The 20,596-nt window shown below is 39.9% G+C and overlaps 2 protein-coding genes across 4 annotated transcripts in view; both read right to left on the reverse strand.

Moving 5' to 3' along the window:
* The window catches only part of REL (REL proto-oncogene, NF-kB subunit), a 428,703-nt gene that overhangs the window by 181,239 nt on the left and 226,868 nt on the right, over nt 1-20,596 (reverse strand). The gene's annotated exons all lie outside the window — the stretch shown is intronic.
* The window catches only part of SANBR (SANT and BTB domain regulator of CSR), a 108,792-nt gene continuing 89,931 nt past the window's right edge, over nt 1,736-20,596 (reverse strand). For all 3 annotated transcript variants that reach the window (XM_066378195.1, XM_066378194.1, XM_066378196.1), the window contains 6 exons: nt 11,596-11,687; nt 9,668-9,696; nt 9,517-9,590; nt 7,988-8,076; nt 4,864-4,955; nt 1,736-3,597 (listed from right to left, as the gene is read on the reverse strand). In XM_066378195.1, coding sequence (XP_066234292.1) covers nt 3,561-3,597; nt 4,864-4,955; nt 7,988-8,076; nt 9,517-9,590; nt 9,668-9,696; nt 11,596-11,687 — 413 coding nt within the window. In that variant the 3' untranslated portion in view covers nt 1,736-3,560. The remainder of the gene's footprint in view (nt 3,598-4,863; nt 4,956-7,987; nt 8,077-9,516; nt 9,591-9,667; nt 9,697-11,595; nt 11,688-20,596) is intronic.

Raw genomic sequence — 20,596 nt, forward strand, 5'->3', positions numbered from 1 at the left:
TTGTGGATAAGCAGTTGGAGTGGAAGCTGAGAATCACTTGGGAGACTTGTAGCACTTCATGTAAGACGCTGACTTGGGGTGGTGGTGATAATGGATAGAAGCAAATGGATGTATGCAGTGTGCTGATGAACTAAACGTGGGAATGAAGGAAAGAGGAATAAATAACTTCTAGATTTCAGCTTGTGCACTTGGGTGGGCAATAGTACCGTTTACTAAACTGGGAAGACTGGGCTTGAACAAGCAGGGAGTTGTGGATGGTGTTAAGGAGATATGCCACAAGTTCTGTTTTAAGTTGGAGACTCATACTGGTATTTCAAGTACACATGCCAAGTGGGCCATTGGATACACAAGATGGAAACTACAGGAAGTGAACTAGGGTCCCTTGGTTTTAGCTTGAAGGAGCTGCCAGTGAGCCAGGAGAGAATGTTTCTGGCAGTCCAAGGTAAAATTGTTTCAAGAAGGTGCGGGAATGAGCCAATAGGCCGATTACAATCCCAGTGTGTGGGTTACCTTTACCTTTCTGAATTTACTTCTCCACCTATAAAATAAGGCAAAATGTTTAGTAAAAAATGGTAACAATCACCAAAGTATTAGGTGCTTCTTTTCTTTCTTGCACTAAATACACACAACTATACAAGTCTTAGCAACTCAAGTTATAGTAAGAAGGATATAAAATTCTTATCTTACAGAATTTAATACTATTTTTTAAATATTTAATAACAATGCAACAACAATAATACTTAACATTTATGGAGGGCTTACTATTAGCCAGAAAGTACTGTGCTAATTGTTTTAGATCTGTAAGTCATTTAATACCTCAACAATCCTATAGATTGGGAATAATATTATCCCTATATCATCTTCCTCAATAGATAAACTTTAGAGTGAAAGAGTTAACCTATTAGAAATGGACGGACAGGCCCTGGTGGTTGGCTCAGGGAATAGAGCATTGGCCTAGCACGGGGACAGCCTGAGTGCGATCCCGTCAGGGCACACACGAGAAGTGACCATCTTCTTCTCTTCCCTTCCCTCTCCTTCTTCTCTCTCTCTTCTCCTCTTGAAGTCAGTGGCTCAAATGGTTCAAGTGTTGGCCCCAGGCACTGAGGATAGCTTGGTTAATTCAAGCATTGGTCCCAGACTGGGGTTGCTAGGTGGATCCCGGTCAGGCATTTGCAGGAGTCTATCTCCCCTCCTCTCACTTAAGAAAGAAAAAGAGAAAGAGAGAGAGAGAGAGAGAGAGAGAGAAAGAAAGGAAGGAAGGAAAGAAAGAAAGAAAGAAAGAAAGAAAGAAAGAAAGAAAGAAAGAAAGAAAGAAAGAAAGAGAGAAAGAAAAATAAATTTGACAAGATATCCCAGTGCCTTTCAACTGAGAGGTATGAGAAGTCAGTGAGATTTATAATAGTTCTTCAATGAATAACTGAAGGATGACTAAAGAATTAATTCCAGGTATTAGAGGTGAAAGATATATTTTTTGTTTTTATATTAAAATAAGCTTTCCCAGATTAGCATGATAGGGCTTCAGCCTCAGCTTCCAAAGCAATTAGCACATCTCAGTATCTGTGAGCATTCTGAGGAAGGAAACAGACGATATAGCAGTGTGGGATCAGCACCGTTACCAGATAATCTTTCCTGTAGTATTTTATCCCATAAATATTTTGCTCTATCTTTACCAGGATCTCATTTAAAACAATCTTAAACAAAACTCACCTTTTTCATGAAAACCTGTAATCTAGAGCCCATCTAGACCTTTCTGAGAAGGTGGAATGATTCAAATCAAGAAACTTTTCAAACTACTTATGTCACTAATGTTTATTTCAATGACAGAAGTGTGAATTCAGAATTAATATAAGGTAAAACCTCAAAGTATTTGGCAAAATAAATACTATTAGGAGCTTGAATAAAATGTTTATGGTACCTGTGTTATGTACGACAGACATTAACAAAATAAAAAGTACATTCTGAAGTGAATCAAATTCTAATCAACTGTGGTTTATAAAACTCAATTCAGTGCTTCTCCCCTAGGGAGAAGCAATTTGCCTTGTTACTATCAGGTAAGAATCAAAAGACTGTATTTTCCTCTTCTGGTTGTAACCATCACAGCACTATATAACATGAATATACCTAAACACTTTAAATCAGATGATAGTATACTAAGCAAGACTCTGGTATTCATCAGGGTTTACAGATCATGTACTATAAAACATTTTCTCTTAAAAATAAAAAAATTATAATCTATTTCAAAAATATCAGTTGAAAAATATATAAACTACAACAAAGTTTCCTAACAGAAGTTCAAAAACCTTGGCCAAGCCATACATATAATATCAAATAAAATCTAGCTAAATTTATTAACTAATAACACTAAAAATAATGTTTTCTGTATGTGTATACCGATATAATACCTAACATTTCGACAGAGGTGCTGTTCTGTCACACATTATCAAAATCTGTTCTCTAAATAATTTGAAGAAATTTCAGTTATAAGGTAGATCTTCATTTAATTTAGAAACAGTACATCTTAAGTTTTAAGAGACCTATATATAAATAATTTCCAAACACATACTTTTTTATATGCTTATGGTTTGGAACAAATTTTCCCTGAGCACTCTTTCTGCTTGGTTAGACAAATTAAAACATGATCTGTAGAATTTTATTTTGATTTCTCTTAAATACATGCAATTTTTCATCCATCAAATGCATTTGGGAATCTTTCCTTCTAGACAGCCCTATGCCAATAAGTGATTATAACTGTTTTAAAGGGCTACTTGAATGGCTATAGCAATATGGTTGGGATTTAGAATGCTGAGAACTGTACAGTGGTATCTCATACAACTGAAATGACTCACTACACTAAAACAAACTCAGAATGGCACTAGCTTCACAGAGAAAGAGTTAATAAGAGTAATTCCAGCTCAGATGACCAATAGATCAGCATTAAAAATCAAAAGAAAAAAAAAGTTGGATTAACATGCTTTCTATGGAATAACACTGAAAAAATTTAACCCTTCTGCCCAACACAGAGAATACCTCACCACAAAACTTTATTTAATGCAATCTTGAGATCTGTTCCCCCTTAATATCCATGCCAACTTAAAATTAGCATCACTGGGAAATTTCATCACACAAATTGCTGTTCTCAATACTATCTCACAATTTACAGAAGACACACTACAGTCGGTGAACATGCGTGGAACCACTACCAGGTGTATTCCCCTAATTTTTTAAGGTCTTAAACAATATTAGCTACTTGAGAGTTTAGACCTTTTTCAAATAAATAAATTAATATTAGGAGTCTTAACTAATTTGTAAATATAATTTTCTAAATAGCCTAGCATCACAATAAAAGAAAATTAGATTTAAGAAGTTTCATGTTTACAATTAGATTTCACAAAACCTAATTTTACACTTCCCCTAGCATTGTGATTTATGTGGTTTGCAAGAATAATTAATAAATAACTTAAAACATTGAGAAGTCATTGTTCAGGAGATCTTCAAGAGATGAGCAATTTCGGATGTGCAGGGGTGTGTCTTCTGCCTTTTTAGTTATGTGGTAAGGTGCTTTACGCAGGACGCCCTGGACCAAAACGGCTTTTAGACCTAGATTTTTAAACAGAAAAGAAGTTCAGAGGTGCTTTTAAAACAACAGGAAGTTACTGCTGCTTTAGGTTATGCTTGCTTGACAGTATCCGTGTTTAATTAAACTTGATGTGGCTCTATATCCATCATTAAAAACTTGCAGTGAGATATATTTTATAACTCAGATTTTTTTTATTTTGGGATGATAATACAGTTTATACATTATATATATATATTATGGATCTGGAGCAGTGCCCCAAAATCAAACACATTAATGTTTCTTCCCAGTGAAATGAGTAAACATTTACATTAAGTGGGATAAATAAAAACTACAAGTAGCATCCTAGTAGCTCAGTTTAGGTTTGAGCTGACACAGATATATGGAAAATAGCTCATGGTTTTCTGAGCATTCTGGATTTCTGCTTTGCAGATAAGACTTTTAGATCTATAGTATTAATGATCAAATCTCAGTAATTGTTAATCTTAAAAAATTTTTTTTGATGTAAAATAACATAAGACCCACAAGTTAGATTTTTAAAAGAAAAATAAAACAAGGAATGAGAAAGACTTCAATGATTCATATAAAGTAATAATATATAACCTATAAACAGTATAAAAATTCTGCTAATTCACAGTAGCACTATAGCTTACATTTTTATCAGCAGTTGGATAAGAACAGAGCTGAATCAAGATACAGAAACCTCGCCCTGGCCGGTTGGCTCAGCGGTAGAGCGTCGGCCTGGCGTGTGGAAGTCCTGGGTTTGATTCCTGGCCAGGGCACACAGAAGTGCCTATCTGCTTCTCCACCCCTCCCCCTCTCCTTCCTCTCTGTCTCTCTCTCCCCCTCCCACAGCCAAGGTTCCATTGGAGCAAAGTTGGCCCGGGTGCTGAGGATGGCTCCATGGCCTCTGCCTCAGGCGCTAGAATGGCTCTGATTGCAGCGGAGCAGTTCCCCAGATGGGCAGAGCATCGCCCCCGGGAGAGCATGCCAGGTAGATCCCAGTCAGGCTCATGTGGGAGTCTATCTGCCTCACCACCCCCCTTCTCACTTCAAAATAAATAAATAAAAAGAAACAGAAACCTTAAAAAAACTATACTTTGATTAAATTTTGTGCTTATGATGTTTTAGAGTCATAACTTTTAAGTTAAATCTGGTCCTTACTAATGTCATGATCTAATCCTTGAAACAAAACTCAAATTATATACTTCTAGTGCCATATAATTTTCCCTAGAAAAAAAAAATCACCTCAAAGCCAATGGCACTCTGAATTCATTATGCTGACTTACCTTGTGTTTTTCTCTGAGCTTCCCTGCCGTGCACTGACTGGCACTGAGGCCTTGATTTGCGCTTCAAGCCTGGAATAAATACCTCCTGCAAACTGCAGAGTAAAGGAGCAAAATTCAATCATTATCTTTACAGAAGCAACAGAAGTTGTGCTTTATTAAAATGGCATTACTGTTTAACTTATAAGTAATTTTATTAGCCCTGGCCGGTTTGCTCAGTGGATAGAGTATCGGACTGGCATGTGGATGTCCCAGGTTCAATTCCCAGTCAAGGCACCCAGGAGAAGCACCCATCTGCCACTTCACCCCTCCCATTCTCGCTTCTCTCTCTTCCCCCCCCCCTCTCTTTTTTCCTCTCCTCCTGCAGCCATGGCTCAATCACAGTGAGTTGGCCCTGGGCACTGACGATGGCTCCATGGCCTCTGCCTCAGGTGCTAAAAAATGGCTCCAGTTGCAATGGAGCAAGGGCCCCAAATGGCAGAGCATCGCCCCCTAGTGGGCTTTCCAGGTGAATCCAGTTGGGGCACATGCAGGAGTCTCTCTCTGCCTCTCCTCCTCTCACTGAATTAAATTAAAAAAAAAAAAAGAAAGAGAAACTTTGATTTTTGAAAATTCAGGCTCTTTAATTTTAACTTACATATGTTTAAATTCACCCTTTTTAGTAAATCTTTTTGAATTTTGCAGATGCACAAAGTGACGTACCTGTTGTTACAATGGATACAGGGTAGAGTCCCCTCACCCCAAGAGAATCCCTTTGTGGCTCTTTTAAGTCTACTGATTTGACACTACCAATTCTTGGGAACCACTGATCTGCTTTATGATCCTACATTTTTGTATTTTTCCAGAACTAGATAAACAGAATCATACAGTCTGTAGACTTTCGCATCTGGCTGTTTTCACTTACCATTAATGTATAAGAGATTCATTTATGTTGTGTATCAGTAATTTGTTATAGAAAACTGCCAAATTGTTTCCTAAAGTGCTCATTCCTGTTTCATTCCTACTTGGTAGGTATGAGTTCTGGCTGCTCCACATCCTTGTCAACATGTTAAAAAAATTTTTTTAGACAGTCTAGTTGGTATATAATGATATATCACTGAGGTTTCAAATTACATTTCCCTAATGACTAATGATGTTGCATCTTTTAATGTGCTTATCTGCTACCTATATCCTTCTTTTAAGAGGTATGTGGTTAGTCTTCTGCCCATTTTAAAAATTAAGTTGTTCACATTATTGAGTCTGGAGAATTATTCATATACTCTGGATACAAATTTTTTTACCATATCAAAGTGGTTAACTCTTTTGCAGACTTGGCTCCAGTCCGTGGATTGGCAGCTAAAAAACACTGCTTTACCATTTCAGTGTTTTATACATATTTTTTCATAGCTTATGACTTGTCTTTTCATTTTCTTAATATTGTCTTTCAAAAAGAACTTTTAAATTTTGATGAAGTACAATTTGTCAACTTATTTTCTTTTACGGATCACTTTTCAGTGTTGTAGCTAAGATATATTTGCCTAACTCAGGTCACAAAAATATTTTCTCATGTTTTCTTTTAGAAGTTTTATAGAGAAGTAAATTTTTAAATAAGAAAATAGGAGCACTATTTACTATAATTAACCCTTTGAGTAGTGAGTTTTTTTCATGTGCACTGACCCCCGGGAGTGAGTTTTCAAAAAACAAAATTAGCCCTGGCCGGTTGGCTCAGTGGTAGAGCGTTGGCCTGGTGTGCAGGAGTCCCGGGTTCGATTCCCGGCCAGGGTACACAGGAGAAGTGCCCAGCTGCTTCTCCACCCCTCCCCCTCTCCTTCCTCTCTGTCTCTCTTCCCCTCCCGCAGCCAAGACTCCATTGGAGCAAAGTTGGCCCAGGCTCTGAGGTGGCTCTATGGCCTCTGCCTCAGGCGCTAGAATGACTCTGGTTGCAACAGAGCAACGCCCCAGATGGGCAGAGCATCGCCCCCTGGTGGGCATGCCAGGTGGATCCCGGTCGGGTGCATGCGGGAGTCTGTCTGACTGCCTCTGTTTCCAACTTCAGAAAAATACAAAAATAAATAAATAAATAAAATTAGTTTCAGTTTTATTAACTTAAAATCATGTTTGTTTGATAACCAATTTATGGAAACAAGAAGAACACACATTTGCCTTTTTTTAATGTTGCCTTACACATTTTAAAAATAAATCGATCGTACTCAGGAGGCACGAGGATGTACATGAACGTTCGTACTACTCAAAGGGTTAAATCATACCAATACTATGATAATACATAATGTTATGGCTAATTCTAGTAAGAACACAGGCATTTCTAGTCATGATTTTCAGCAAGATATCTTATTTTATTTATTTATTATAAAAAGATTTTATTTATTCACTTTAGAGAGGGGGGAAACATAGAGAGCTAGAGAAGGCAGGGCAAGAAGCATCAACTCCCATATGTGCTGTGACCAGGCCAGCCCAGGGTTTCGAACCATTTTGACCTCAACATCCCAGGTCAACACTTTATCCACTGCGCCACCACAGGTCAGGCCAATAAAATCTTATTTTAGAGGTAACATCTAAGCACTGCATGCAGGGCCAATCAAAACCAGCAACTTCCAGAAAGTCCCCCTTTGGATAGTCAGCATATGGTCAAGAGTGCAGTTAACTAACTCTTGGTGTGACATTACACTTTCAGTAACAATGTACTTTATTACGTGTGTTATAGAGGACCTATGAACCATGAATAATAAGGAGGTAGCAGAAAACTTTTACGTAAATGAATTGACTAACAGGTACAGAATATAAAAAAATTTATTCTTTTAAAATTCTTTTTAAAGTATCTCTATATTCTTTTTGTTTTTGTTTTATTTATTCATTTTAGAGAGGAGGGGGGGAGAGAGAGAGAGAAAGAGAGAGAGAGAGGGGAGAGACAGAGAGAGAGAAGGGGGGGAGGAGCAGGAAGCATCAACTCCCATATGTGCTTTGACCAGGCAAGCCCAGGGTTTCGAACCGGCGACCTCAGCATTTCCAGGTCGATGCTTTATCCACTGTGCCACCACAGGTCAGGCTCTCTATATTCTTCACGATGAAAAAAGAGCATGAGGGCATATCTAAGCAAGCACAATACATAAGTACTGTACACAATTCTTACTTCTTTTGATTCCTTTGACTTGACTCGGTCCAGATCACCTAATCTCATCTTTATGAGGTGCCCCGTAATTTCAGACATCCGCCGCTGATCTGAGGGTAAAAAATAACAAACCTTACTTTTTTTTATATATATATATATTTTTTTTTTTGTATTTTTCTGAAGTTGGAAACAGGGAGGCAGTCAGACAGACTCCCGCATGCGCCCAACCGGGCTCCACCCGGCATGCCCACCAGGGGGCGATGCTCTGCCCCTCTGGGGCATTGCTCTGCTGCAACCAGAGCCATTCTAGCGCCTGAGGCAGAGACCACAGAGCCATCCTCAGCGCCCGGGCCAACTTTGCTCCAATGGAGCCTTGGCTGCGGGAGGGAAGAGAGAGACAGAGAAGAAGGAGAGGGGGAGGGGTGGAGAAGCAAATAGGCGCTTCTCCTGTGTGCCCTGGCCGGGAATCGAACCCAGGACTCCTGCACGCCAGGCCGACGCTCTACCATTGAGCCAACCAGCCAGGGCAACAAACCTTACTTTAATGAAGATAATTTATAACTTTCACTTCTCCAAAAAATATTTCAATCATCAAGTTTTTATGAAAATATTTTACAGACTACATAGACTTACTTATCTTTGAAGAATTTTAGGCTACAAGTGGCAAAATGGCTCATACATGGACAATTGTGATGGTTTTCTTTTCTGTGATTACATTTATTGAAGCTGGGGACAGTGGAACAAGGACAGGCTCAGGACAGACCACAGGACAGGACAGAGCCGCAGCGGGGCTGCTCGGGCTCACTGAGTTATTTCTCTCCTTGTTGCAAGTCTCATGGGTACCCTTACAGTATAAGACAGGGTCCCCAAACTTTTTACACAGGGGGCCAGTTCACTGTCCCTCAGACTGTTGGAGGGCCGAACTATAATAAAAACTATGAACAAATCCCTATGTACACTGCACATATCTTATTTTAAAGTAAAAAAACAAAACGGGAACAAATACAATATTTAAAATAAAGAACAAGTAAATTTAAATCAACAAACTGACCAGTATTTCAATGGGAACTATGCTCCTCTCACTGACCACCAATGAAAGAGGTGCCCCTTCCGGAAGTGCGGCGGGGGCGGATAAATGGCCTCAGGGGGCCGCATGCGGCCCACAGGCCATAGTTTGGGGACCCCTGGTCTAAGAGATGCTCGCTTGAGAGGGAAGAAAGGCATGGGTGTATTCCTCAGAGGGAGAGTATGCCTTATGATGCTTTTAACATTACTGTAAAGTACCCTAGAACATATTTTGCCATCTTTAGAGTGAAGATACTGAGCAAAAGTCAGTCTGAGAGCCCTCGACATCATACATACATAAAATATAGTAATACACTATCTACTGTGATTGGTAATGAAACTCTGGTTGATGTCTAGGAAATGTGTTAATTCAGGGCCTCATTCCAGTTGAAATCTTTAAAGCTATTCATCATACTTCATAATACAAGATTCCCATCACTGTCATTTATGTCAAACTTGTACATTACCCAAATAATAAAACTTACCATCTTCTCTTTGTGCGTCCTGGTTGAATCTCAAGGATCTTGTGGCATCCCACTTATTCTTCTGCATACTCACACTAGGGAAAAATTAAACAAAAATCAGCATTGATGCTTGAAGAGTCAACATCCTATTGGATTCAGGAGCAATACTCACATGAAAGGAGACACATCTCTAGAAGTTGACTAAAAAAGAGTAGACAACATTAAGGTCCAATTAGAATATATTTACTGATTAGTGCTATAGTTAATAATTAAAGGAGCTTACATTTATTGAGTGCAAAATGCTGTACCAAGAGTATTACCAGTATCATTTCATTTAAACTTGACAAAAACCGTGTGAAACAGGTGTTATTATTATCACTATAATAAAACAGGTTTGTAGAGATTAAAAAACTTGTCCAAAGAGAAACAAACCTAGAATTTGAACCCACATTTGTCTGACCCAGAAGACCCCACTTTTACAATCTTTTATAATTCAGGAAATACAACCCGGTCAATGTCATTGTGTGGAACTGTCTCACTCAACCCCAGCTTTCACTCAGTTCTGGAACCCATGGTTTCTCTTTTACCCAACGGTGGTTATTACTGTCCTATTCCTACCTGGCTTCTTACCTCTTCCTTTGGTGACATAGGGGAATAAGAATTACTTTAAAAGACCATTAAATTAAAAAAAAAAGACCATTAAATAGAGGGTGGGGTGAAAGTTACAGTTGTTCATGTGGAAAATAATATAACAAATAAAAAGAATAAGCTGGCTCTGGCTGGTTGGCTCAGTGTTAGAGTATTGGCCCAGCGTGTGGCTATCTTGGTTCTATTCCCAGTCAGGGCACACAGGAGAAGCACCCATCTGCTTCTCCACCCCTGCCCCTCTCGCTTCTCTCTCTCTCTCTCTCTTCTCCTTCCTTCCTGCAGCCATGGCTTGATTGGAACGAGTTGGCCCCAGGCCCTGAGGATGGCTCCATGGTCTCCACCTCAGCCGCTTAAAAAAATGGCACTGGTTGCAATGGAGCAAGAGCCCCTGATGGGAAGAGCATCGCTCCCTAGTGGGCTTGCCGGGTGTAGCCTGGTCAGGACACATGCGGGGATCTGTCTCTGCCTCCCCTCCTCTCACTAAATTAAAAAAAAGAAAATTAAGTCTATTTCTCTTTTAATTTATCTTATTTTAAAGTCTATTCACTTTTTTTCTTTTTTGACAGAGACAGAGAGAGAGAGAGTCAGAGAGAGGGACAGACGGGGACAGACAGACAGGAAGGGAAAGAGATGAGAAACAACAACTCTTCGTTGCAGCTCCTTAGTTGTTCAGGGATTGTTTTCTCATATGTGCCTTGACCAGGAGGCTACAGCATAGCAAGTGACCCCTTGCTCAGGCCAGCAACCTTGGGCTTTAAGCCAGCAACCTTTGGGCTCAAGCCAGCGACCATGGGGTCATGTCTGTGATCCCACGCTCAAGTCAGTGATCCCTCGCTCAAGCTGGTGAGCCCCTACTCAAGCCGAATGAGTCTGCACTCAAGCCGGCAACCTCGGGGTTTCGAACCTGGGTCCTCCACGTCCCCGTCCGACGCTCTATCCACTGCTCCCCTGCCTGGTCTGGTTATGTATTTTATTTTATTTTTTTAACGTATTTTATTTTTTGAATAAGTAATACTGCTTCAAAATTCAAAAGGTACAAAGAGCAGATGTAGTAAAAAGCCTCTGCCCCCCAGACATTCCTTAGAGAGAACCAATCTTATCAATTTCTTACATAGCTTTCCAGAGATATTTTATATATATATAAATTCATATACATATACTGCCTCACCTATACTACAGAAATGGTAGCATACTCTACATACTGTTCTCCACTTTCCTTTTATACCTTAGAGATCTTTATACCTTAGAGATCTTTAATCTCAGTCTTTATAAAACATCATTCACTTTGCATTATATTTTAAATTTCTCCTGGTTATACTTGCTCATTTATTTTTCAATATAAATTTTAGAAGAGTAACATACACTGCTCACCAAAATTAGGACATATTTTATAGCATCATATCCATTTTGAAATAGCCCTAATTTTTGTGAGCAGTATATAATTTAGAGTACCTTTTCCAATGCCTTTTCTTTCTTCTGACCACAGGGTGAAGACATCTGCTTTTTCGGCTGTTTAGTGAACTTCTTTGGTTTCTCCTTTTTCCCTAATAACAGAAAATCAATGTCCTAAAAATAAGTTCTATATATTTCTCCAATGCACTTATTACTTCCAAACACTAAAATCCTTAAAAACCATGGTTTTTTAAAACTAACAAATTACCTCTGGGTAAAAAATAAATATACAGAGAAATCAAACTGAAAGTACTTAACAGGGGTTCATTTTAATTATTTTCCTTCTTTTTACTTGGTGAAAACTTTCAGGGGGAAAGATGAGGGCAATGATTTCAAAGTCCCAATGCAATTAAATACAGAAAAATGTTAGGGAAAACTATATATATTTATTTCTCTAAATCTAATTTGACAGTGAAGTCATCTTTTAATTCTAATAATTTTCTATAAAAAATAACTATAACCCTGAAAAATACAATTTGAGAATGGGAATTGAAAGAAGAACTCACAAAAAAGTCTTTAAAATGTTTTTTGCTCAAGTGACCATCTGCTTCTCTACTCTTCCCTCTCTCCCTTCTCTCTCTCTCTTTCCCTCTTGTAGCCAGTGGTTTGATTGGTTCAAGTGTTGGCCCTGGGCACCGAGGATGGCTCCATGGAGCCTCCACCTCAGGCACTAAAAATAGCTTGGTTGCAAGTATGGCCCCAGATGGGCAGAGCCTCAGCCACAGATGAGGGTTGCCAGTTGGATTCTGGTCAGGGTGCATAGGGGAGTCTATCTCCCCTCCTATCACAGAAAGAAGGAAGGGAGAGAAGAAGGGAGGGAGCAAGGGAGGGAGGAGGGAGGGAAAGAGGAAGGAAAGAAAGAAAGAGAAAGAAAGAGAAAGAAAAAAAAGAAAATAAAAGAAAGTGAAAGAAACCACCATGTGTGGCCCTGGCCGGGTAGCTCAGTTGATCAGAATGTCATCCCCGTATGCCAAGGTTGCAGGTTCAATCCCCAGTGAGGGCACATATAAGCATCAACCGATGAATGCATAAATAAGTGGAACAACAAATGATGTTTCTCTCTTTGTTCCCATTCTACCCTTTTCTCTAAAATCAATAAATAAAAAATTTAAAAAAAGAAACCACTATGAACAACTTTATGCCAATAAATTTGAAAACTTAGATAAATGAACAAAATTCCTTAAAAGACAGATATTATCAAAATATATTAAAGAATAAAAAATTTAAATAGCACTATATTGATTAAAAACACTAAATCCATAATTAAAAACCTTCCTATAAAACAATTATAGAGTCACTGTAATTTTTATCATACATTTATGGGATAAATAACACAAATACTACACAAATTCAGAAAAGAGAAGTAAACACCATCCCATTTTATGAGGTCAGTATTACCCTGATATCAAACTTGAAGGTATCACACACAAAAAAACTAGAGAGAAATATCCCTCATAAACACAAACAAAAAAATTCATTAATAAAACATGAGCAAGCAAATACAGTAATATATAAAAGTAATAATACCTCATGACTGAGTGGAGTTTAACCCAGAAGATTGGTGTAATGTTAAAAAAAAAAATCAATGTAATAGATAATACTGATATAATAAAAAAGAAAACTTACAGCTCAATAATAGATGCGTTTGACAAAATTCAATACCCATTTACTATAACTCTGCAAACTAGAAATAAAGAACTTACTCAACCTGAGAAAGGGCATTTAAGAAAAACTAATTAAATATTATATACTTAATAGATATTTAATGCTCTCCCCTTAAGACAGGGAACAAGGCAAGGATGTCTGTTCTCACCACTTCTATTCAACATCAGGTCCTAACTAGTGCAAAAAGGCAAGACAAAGGCATATTGAAAAGGAACCCAACAAAGAAAAATTAAATGAATTTATTAGCAAGGTCATAGGACACAATGTCAATATACAAAGATTGACTGTATTTCAATATTATGAACAATTAGAGAAAACTTAAAAACCTACTTCCATTTAGAATAGCATAAAAATACTTAATATTGAAGACATTAAAGAAGACAAATGAATGGAGAGCTATTCCATGCTCACGGATTGAAGACTTGCCACCGTAAAAAATAAAGCAATTCTCCACAAATTCATGACATATGGGTTTAATACAGCTCAATAAAGATCCCAGGAGTATTTATCTTATCTTTATCTATCTATCTATCTATCTATCTATCTATCTATCTATCTATCTATCTATCTATCTAAAGTGAGAGGAGAGGCAATAGAGACAGACTCCTGCATGCGCCTGGAGTAGGATCCACCTGGCAACTCCTGTCTGGGGCTGATGTGCCAATCAACCAAGCTATCCTTAGTGCCCAGGGCAGACGATCGAAACAATCAAGCTATTGGCCGCGAGAGGAAAAGACAGAGAGAGGAGGGACGGGGGAGGGGAAGAGAAGCAGATGGTTGCTTCTCATGTGTGCCCTGACCAGGGATCGAACCCAGATGTCCGTACAACAATGCTCTATCCCAGGGGTCCCTAAACTTTTTACACAGGGGGCCAGTTCACTGTCCCTCAGACCATTGGAGGGCCAGACTATAAAAAAACCCCACTATGAACAGCCTGACCAGGCGGTGGCGCAGTGGATGGAGCATTGGACTGGGATGCGGAGGACCCAGGTTCGAGACCCCAAGGTCGCCAGCTTGAGCGCCGGCTCATCTGGTTTGAACAAAGCTCACCAGCTTGGACCTGAGGTCGCTGGCTCAAGCAAGGGGTTACTCGGTCTGCTGAAGGCCCACGGTCAAGGCACATATGAGAGGGCAATCAATGAACAACTAAAGTGTCGCAATGAAAAACTGATGATTGATGCTTCTCATCTCTCTCCGTTCCTGTCTGTCTGTCCCTATCTATCCCTCTCTCTGACTCTCTCTCTGTCTCTGTAAATAAATAAATAAATATCTTAAAAAACAACAACTATGAACAAACCCCTGTGCACACTGCACATATCTTATTTTAAAGTAAAAACAAAACGGGAACAAATACAATATTTAAAATAAAGAACAAGTAAATTTAAATCAACAAACTGACCAGTATTTCAATGGGAACTATGGGCCTGCTTTTGGCTAATGAGATGGTCAATGTCCGGTTCCATATTTGCCACTGCTAGCCGTAACAAGTGATATGACGCACTTCTGGAGCCATGAGACATGTGTCCCGCGTCACCAGAAGTGCTTTGCGGCGCCGCCACATACAGTACTCCAGGATCCTGTGCTCCTTTCACTGACCACGAATGAAAGAGGTGCCCCTCCAACAACACACAATGGAGAAAAGAAAGCCTCTTCAACAAATGGTGCTGGGAAAACTGGAAAGCCACATGCAAAAGAATGAAACTCGACTACAGCTTGTCCCCTTGTACTAAAATTAATTCAAAATGGGTCAAAGACCTAAATATAAGACCTGAAACAATAAAGTACATGGAAGAAGACATAGGTACTAAACTCATGGACCTGGGTTTTAAAGAGCATTTTATGAATTTGACTCCAAAGGCAAGAGAAGTGAAGGCAAAGATAAATGAATGGGACTACATCAGACTAAGAAGTTTTTGCTCAGCAAGAGAAACTGATAACAAAATAAACAGACAGCCAACTAAATGGGAAATGATATTTTCAAACAACAGCTCAGATAAGGGCCTAATATCCAAAATATACAAAGAACTCATAAAACTCAACAACAAACAATCCAATAAAAAATGGGAAGAGGGCCCTGGCTGGTTGGCTCAGCAGTAGAGCGTCGGCCTGGCGTGCGGGGCACCCGGGTTTGATTCCCGGCCAGGGCACATAGGAGAAGCGCCCATTTGCTTCTCCACACCCCCCCCCCCACTCCTTCCTCTCTGTCTCTCTCTTCCCCTCCCGCAGCCAAGGCTCCATTGGAGCAAAGATGGCTGGGGATGGCTCCTTGGCCTCTGCCCCAGGCGCTGGAGTGGCTCTGGTCGCAGCAGAGCGAAGCCCCGGAGGGGCAGAGCATCGCCCCCTGGTGGGCAGAGCGTAGCCCCTGGTGGGCGTGCCGGGTGGATCCCGGTCGGGTGCATGCGGGAGTCTGTCTGACTGTCTCTCCCCGTTTCCAGCTTCAGAAAAATACAAAAAAAAAAAAAAAAAAAAAAAAAGGGAAGAGGACATGAACAGACACTTCTCTCAGGAAGAAATACAAATGGCCAACAGATATATGAAAAGAGGCTCATCTTCATTAGTTACTAGAGAAATGCAAATCAAAACTACAATGAGATACCACCTCACACCTGTTAGATTAGCTATTATCAACAAGACGGGTAATAGCAAATGTTTGAGAGGCTGTGGAGAAAAAGGAACCCTCATTCACTGTTGGTGGGAATGTAAAGTAGTACAACCATTATGGAAGAAAGTATGGTGGTTCCTCAAAAAACTAAAAATAGAACTACCTTATGACCCAGCAATCTCTCTACTGGGTATATACCCCCAAAACTCAGAAACATTGATATGTAAAGACAAAGACACATGTAGCCCCATGTTCATTGCAGCATTGTTCACAGTGGCCAAGACATGGAAACAACCAAAAAGCCCTTCAATAGAGGATTGTATAAAGAAGATGTGGCACATAAAAAAACTAAAAGAATTTTAGAATTGCTTGAAACGAGACCCAGCATCAGAATATGTTTAAGACCTCTCCAGTGACTTCAGGGTGCAGTCAGGATGAAATACCACAAGGCCTTTTTGGGATGGAGTATAACAATTGACTCATTTAAATATCTGAAATTTCTTCCAAATGATTGGAGTCTCAGCATAATTGCTGCTAAGTCACTTTCTGAAAAGTAGCTAGTAATCTGAAAGCAACTGGGATGTCCTTCAGTAGAGGAATGGATAAATAAACTGTGTTATATCCAGATAATAAAACATTAATCAGCACTAAAAATTAGCTATGAAGCCATCAAAAGACATGAAGGGCCCTGGCCGGTTGGCTCAGCCGTAGAGCGTCGGCCTGGCATGCGGGGGACCTGGGTTCGATTCCCGGCCAGGGCACATAGGAGAAGCGCCCATTTGCTTCTCCACCCCCACCCCCTCCTTCCTCTCTGTCTCTCTCTTCCCCTCCCGCAGCCAAGGCTCCATTGGAGCAAAGATGGCCCGGGCGCTGGGGATGGCTCCTTGGCCTCTGCCCCAGGCGCTAGAGTGGCTCTGGTCGTGGCAGAGCGACGCCCCGGAGGGGCAGAGCATCGCCCCCTGGTGGGCAGAGCGTCGCCCCTGGTGGGCGTGCCGGGTGGATCCCTGTTGGGCGCATGCGGGAGTCTGTCTGACTGTCTCTCCGTTTCCAGCTTCAGAAAAATACAAAAAAAAAAAAAAAAAAGGACATGAAGGAACCTTAAAAGCATATCACTAACTAAAAGAAGTCCATCTAAAAGGCTACATAGTTTATGACAAACTATACAGCATTCTGGAATAGGCAAACCTATGGAGACAGAAATAAAGATTAGTGGTTGCCAGAGGCTTTGGGGAGAGACCAGAGAACAGGTGGAGTACAGAGGGTTTTAGGGCAGTGAAACCACTCTGTATGATACTATACTGCTATACATTCAGTATCCATGTTATAAAAGGCATAGAATGTGCCACTGAGAGTGAACTGTATTATAAACTGTGGACTTTGCGTGATAATGATGTGCCAGTGTAGGTTCATCAGTTGTAACAAATGTGGCACTCCAGTGGGTGATTGAGAAGGGGGGAGGTGGTATAGCAATAGTCTAATGTGAAGGCCTTTAGGCCAAAGTTGGGAAGACAGAGATTCCAGGAAGCACCAGGGCTGCACAGAACACAGCTGCCTCAGATCACCCTGAATACGCCAAGACCAAAGAAAGGAGACAACTCCAAGCCCTATAGAAGAGGTGGGGCTGTGGTTTAAGACACAGGTAAGCCAAAACTCCAAAAAGAAAAGGAAATGGAAGCAAACAGAAAATTTGTAATAAACAGAGGCCAGTGTGGCAGCAAAACATGTTTTCTTTGAATATATGTACCCTGATTTATTGATGTCACCCCATTAACATTAATAAAAATTTATTTATAAAGAAAAAAAAAAAGAAAGAGGTGCTCCTTCGGGAAGTGCAGCCGGGGCCGGATAAATGGCCTCAGGGGGCCGCATGCGGCCGGCCCGCCGTAGTTTGGGGACCCCTGCTCCATCCACTGAGTCAACCGGCTAGGGCCTCCCAGGAGTTCTTTTTGTAGAAATAGTCACACTCATTCTGAAATGCATAAGAAATGCAAAGCACCTAGAAATACCAAAGGAATCTAAAACAAAAGAACAATTTTGGAGTATTCATACAACCAGATTTCAACTTATTAAAAACTACAAACATTAAGGCAGTGTGGTGTTGATATACTGATGTACAGAGAGACATAAGATTCAGTAGACAAGAAAACGGACGAGAACAAAGAGTTCAGACATAGACCCATATGTAATGGTTGACTTTTTTTTTTTTAACAAAGCTGTCAGAGTAGTCCAATAGGGAAAGAACAGTCTTTTCAACAAATGGTTCTAAGAACTGGCTATGCCTATGGAGAGAAAAAAGAAAAAGAAAGCTTGACTTTTACCTCATATCATACATAAAAATTAACCTGGAAGGGATCATAGACTTAAATATAAAAGCTAAAATCATTCAACTTATAAAAGAAAACAAAGCAGAAAATCTTTATGACCTTGGGGTGGGCAAAGATTTCTTGGCTGTTAAAACATGAAACAAAATATGAAAACTAAAAAATTAAACCTCAAAATATTAAAAATGTTTGCTCTTCAGACGACAACATTAATAAAATTAAAAGGCAAATCACAGACTAGAGGAAAATACCTGAAAAACATATGGAATGATATCCAAAAATATATAAAGAACTCTTACAATCATAAGGCAAACAATCCGATTAAAAAACAGGCAAAAAATTTAAAAAGACACTTCAAAAAAGATAAACAAATGGCCAATAAGCACATGAAAAGATGCAGAGAACTACACAACCAGTAGAATGGCTAAAGTTAAAAAAATAATAATAATACCAAGTATTAATATAAAGGTATAGCAACTGGAGTTTTTATATATTGCTAGTGGGATGCAAAATGGTATAGTTACTTTGCAAAACAGATTGGCAGTATTTTATAAAGTTAAACATACATTTACCAGATGACCCAGCAGTTTTATTTCTAGGTATCTACTTACCCAGGAAAAATTAAAACATATGTCCACATGGACTTGTGTGCAAATGTTCACAGAAACATCACTCATAAGAGCCAAAAGCTGGAGACAACCCAAATGCCCATGAAATGGTGAATGCATTAACGAATTATAATACATTCACACAACAGAAGACTACTTTGCAATAAAAAGGAACAAACTACTGATACACATAATGTGGACAAGTCTCAAAAACATCGTAAGTAAAAGAAGCCAGACACAAAAGAGTAGTCGTGATTCCATTTACATGAGATGTTAGAAAAGGTAAGTCATTGTGACAAAAAGTATAGTGGCTGCCTGGGGTTGGGAATGGGAAAGAAAATGAGTGTAAAGGGCAGGAGGGTAATTTTTTGGAATGATGCTCTAGGTCTTGATTTTGGTGGCAGTTGCACAACTGTATGCCAAAATTTATCAATGTGTACACTCAAAAAAGGGTGAATTTTATTAGATATAAAGTATACCTCAATCAACTGTGAAAAAAAACGTACAATATAGCAGCATCTTCTCCTTCACTAATTAGTATTGAAAAATAACTGATAAGGGACTACATTTAAAAAAAAATTCTATAAAAGTAGGAAATAAGATGAAGGGAGGCTTGCACATTCTTTCACTGTCCTAGTGGAGGACTGTTAAACAGGCCCACATAAGGATTATTTCAATTCTTTAAGGGAATATCCTTGTGTTTGACTTTCCTACCTACTATTGACAGAAGGCCCAGATTCTATGAAGTTTCATGTTAACTTACAGATCTTTGTGTCTAATAGATAAGCAAATTATTTCTATCTAGTAGAAATGATAACCCCAAAGTTTATGGGTTTATTGCCTTGTAGGAAAACCTGAATGTTCAAATGCTCTTTGAACAACTTTTCTCTGCTATTTCTTTCACCAGTGAGTTGAAAACTTTTGACACGAGTTTATTCTTTAGTTGTATAAAACCTATTTTTTTTTTGTGACAGAGTCAGAGAGAGGGACAGAGAGACAGGAAGGAGAGAGATGAGAAACATTAATTCTTCATTGCAGCATCTTAGTTGTTCATTGATTGCTTTCTCATATGAGCCTTGACCGGGGGGCTACAGCAGACCGAGTAACTCCTTGCTCAAACCAGTGACCTTGGGCTCAAGCTGGTGAGCTTTGCTCAAACCAGATGAGCCCACACTCAAGCTGGCGACCTCGGGGTCTCGAACCTGCGTCTTCTGCATCCCAGACGCTTTATCCACTATGCCACCACCTGGTCAGGCACTAAAATCATATTTTTAATTTTTGTTTTCTTCTGTATTTTTCTGAAGCCGGAAACGGGGAGAGACAGTCAGACAAACTCTCGCATGCGCCCGACCAGGATCCACCCGGCACGCCCACCAGGGGGCGACGTTCTGCCCACCAGGGGGCGTCGCTCTGTTGCAACCAGAGCCACTCCAGCACCTGGGGCAGAGGCCGAGGAGCCATCCCTAGCACCCGGGCCATCTTTGCTCCAGTGGAGCCTCAGCTGCAGGAGGGGAAGAGAGAGACAGAGAGGAAGGAGAGGGGGAGGGGTGGAGAAGCAGATGGGCGCCTCTCCTGTGTGCCCTGGCCGGGAATCGAACCCGGGTCCCCTGCACGCCAGGCCAACGCTCTACCACTGAGCCAACCGGCCAGGGCCTCATATTTTTAATTTTTTTAAAGTCACATTCTGATGACTATTATTTAATGGTTCACTGTCACTTCAAATCATCTCACACTGACGTGAGTCATACATTTTGAGAAACCCTGAAGTTATACCCAAAATAAAAACTTGGAGGATTATCTCTCAG

This window comes from Saccopteryx leptura, chromosome 3, assembly GCF_036850995.1.
Source record: "Saccopteryx leptura isolate mSacLep1 chromosome 3, mSacLep1_pri_phased_curated, whole genome shotgun sequence".
In the NCBI taxonomy this organism is placed as follows: domain Eukaryota; kingdom Metazoa; phylum Chordata; class Mammalia; order Chiroptera; family Emballonuridae; genus Saccopteryx; species Saccopteryx leptura.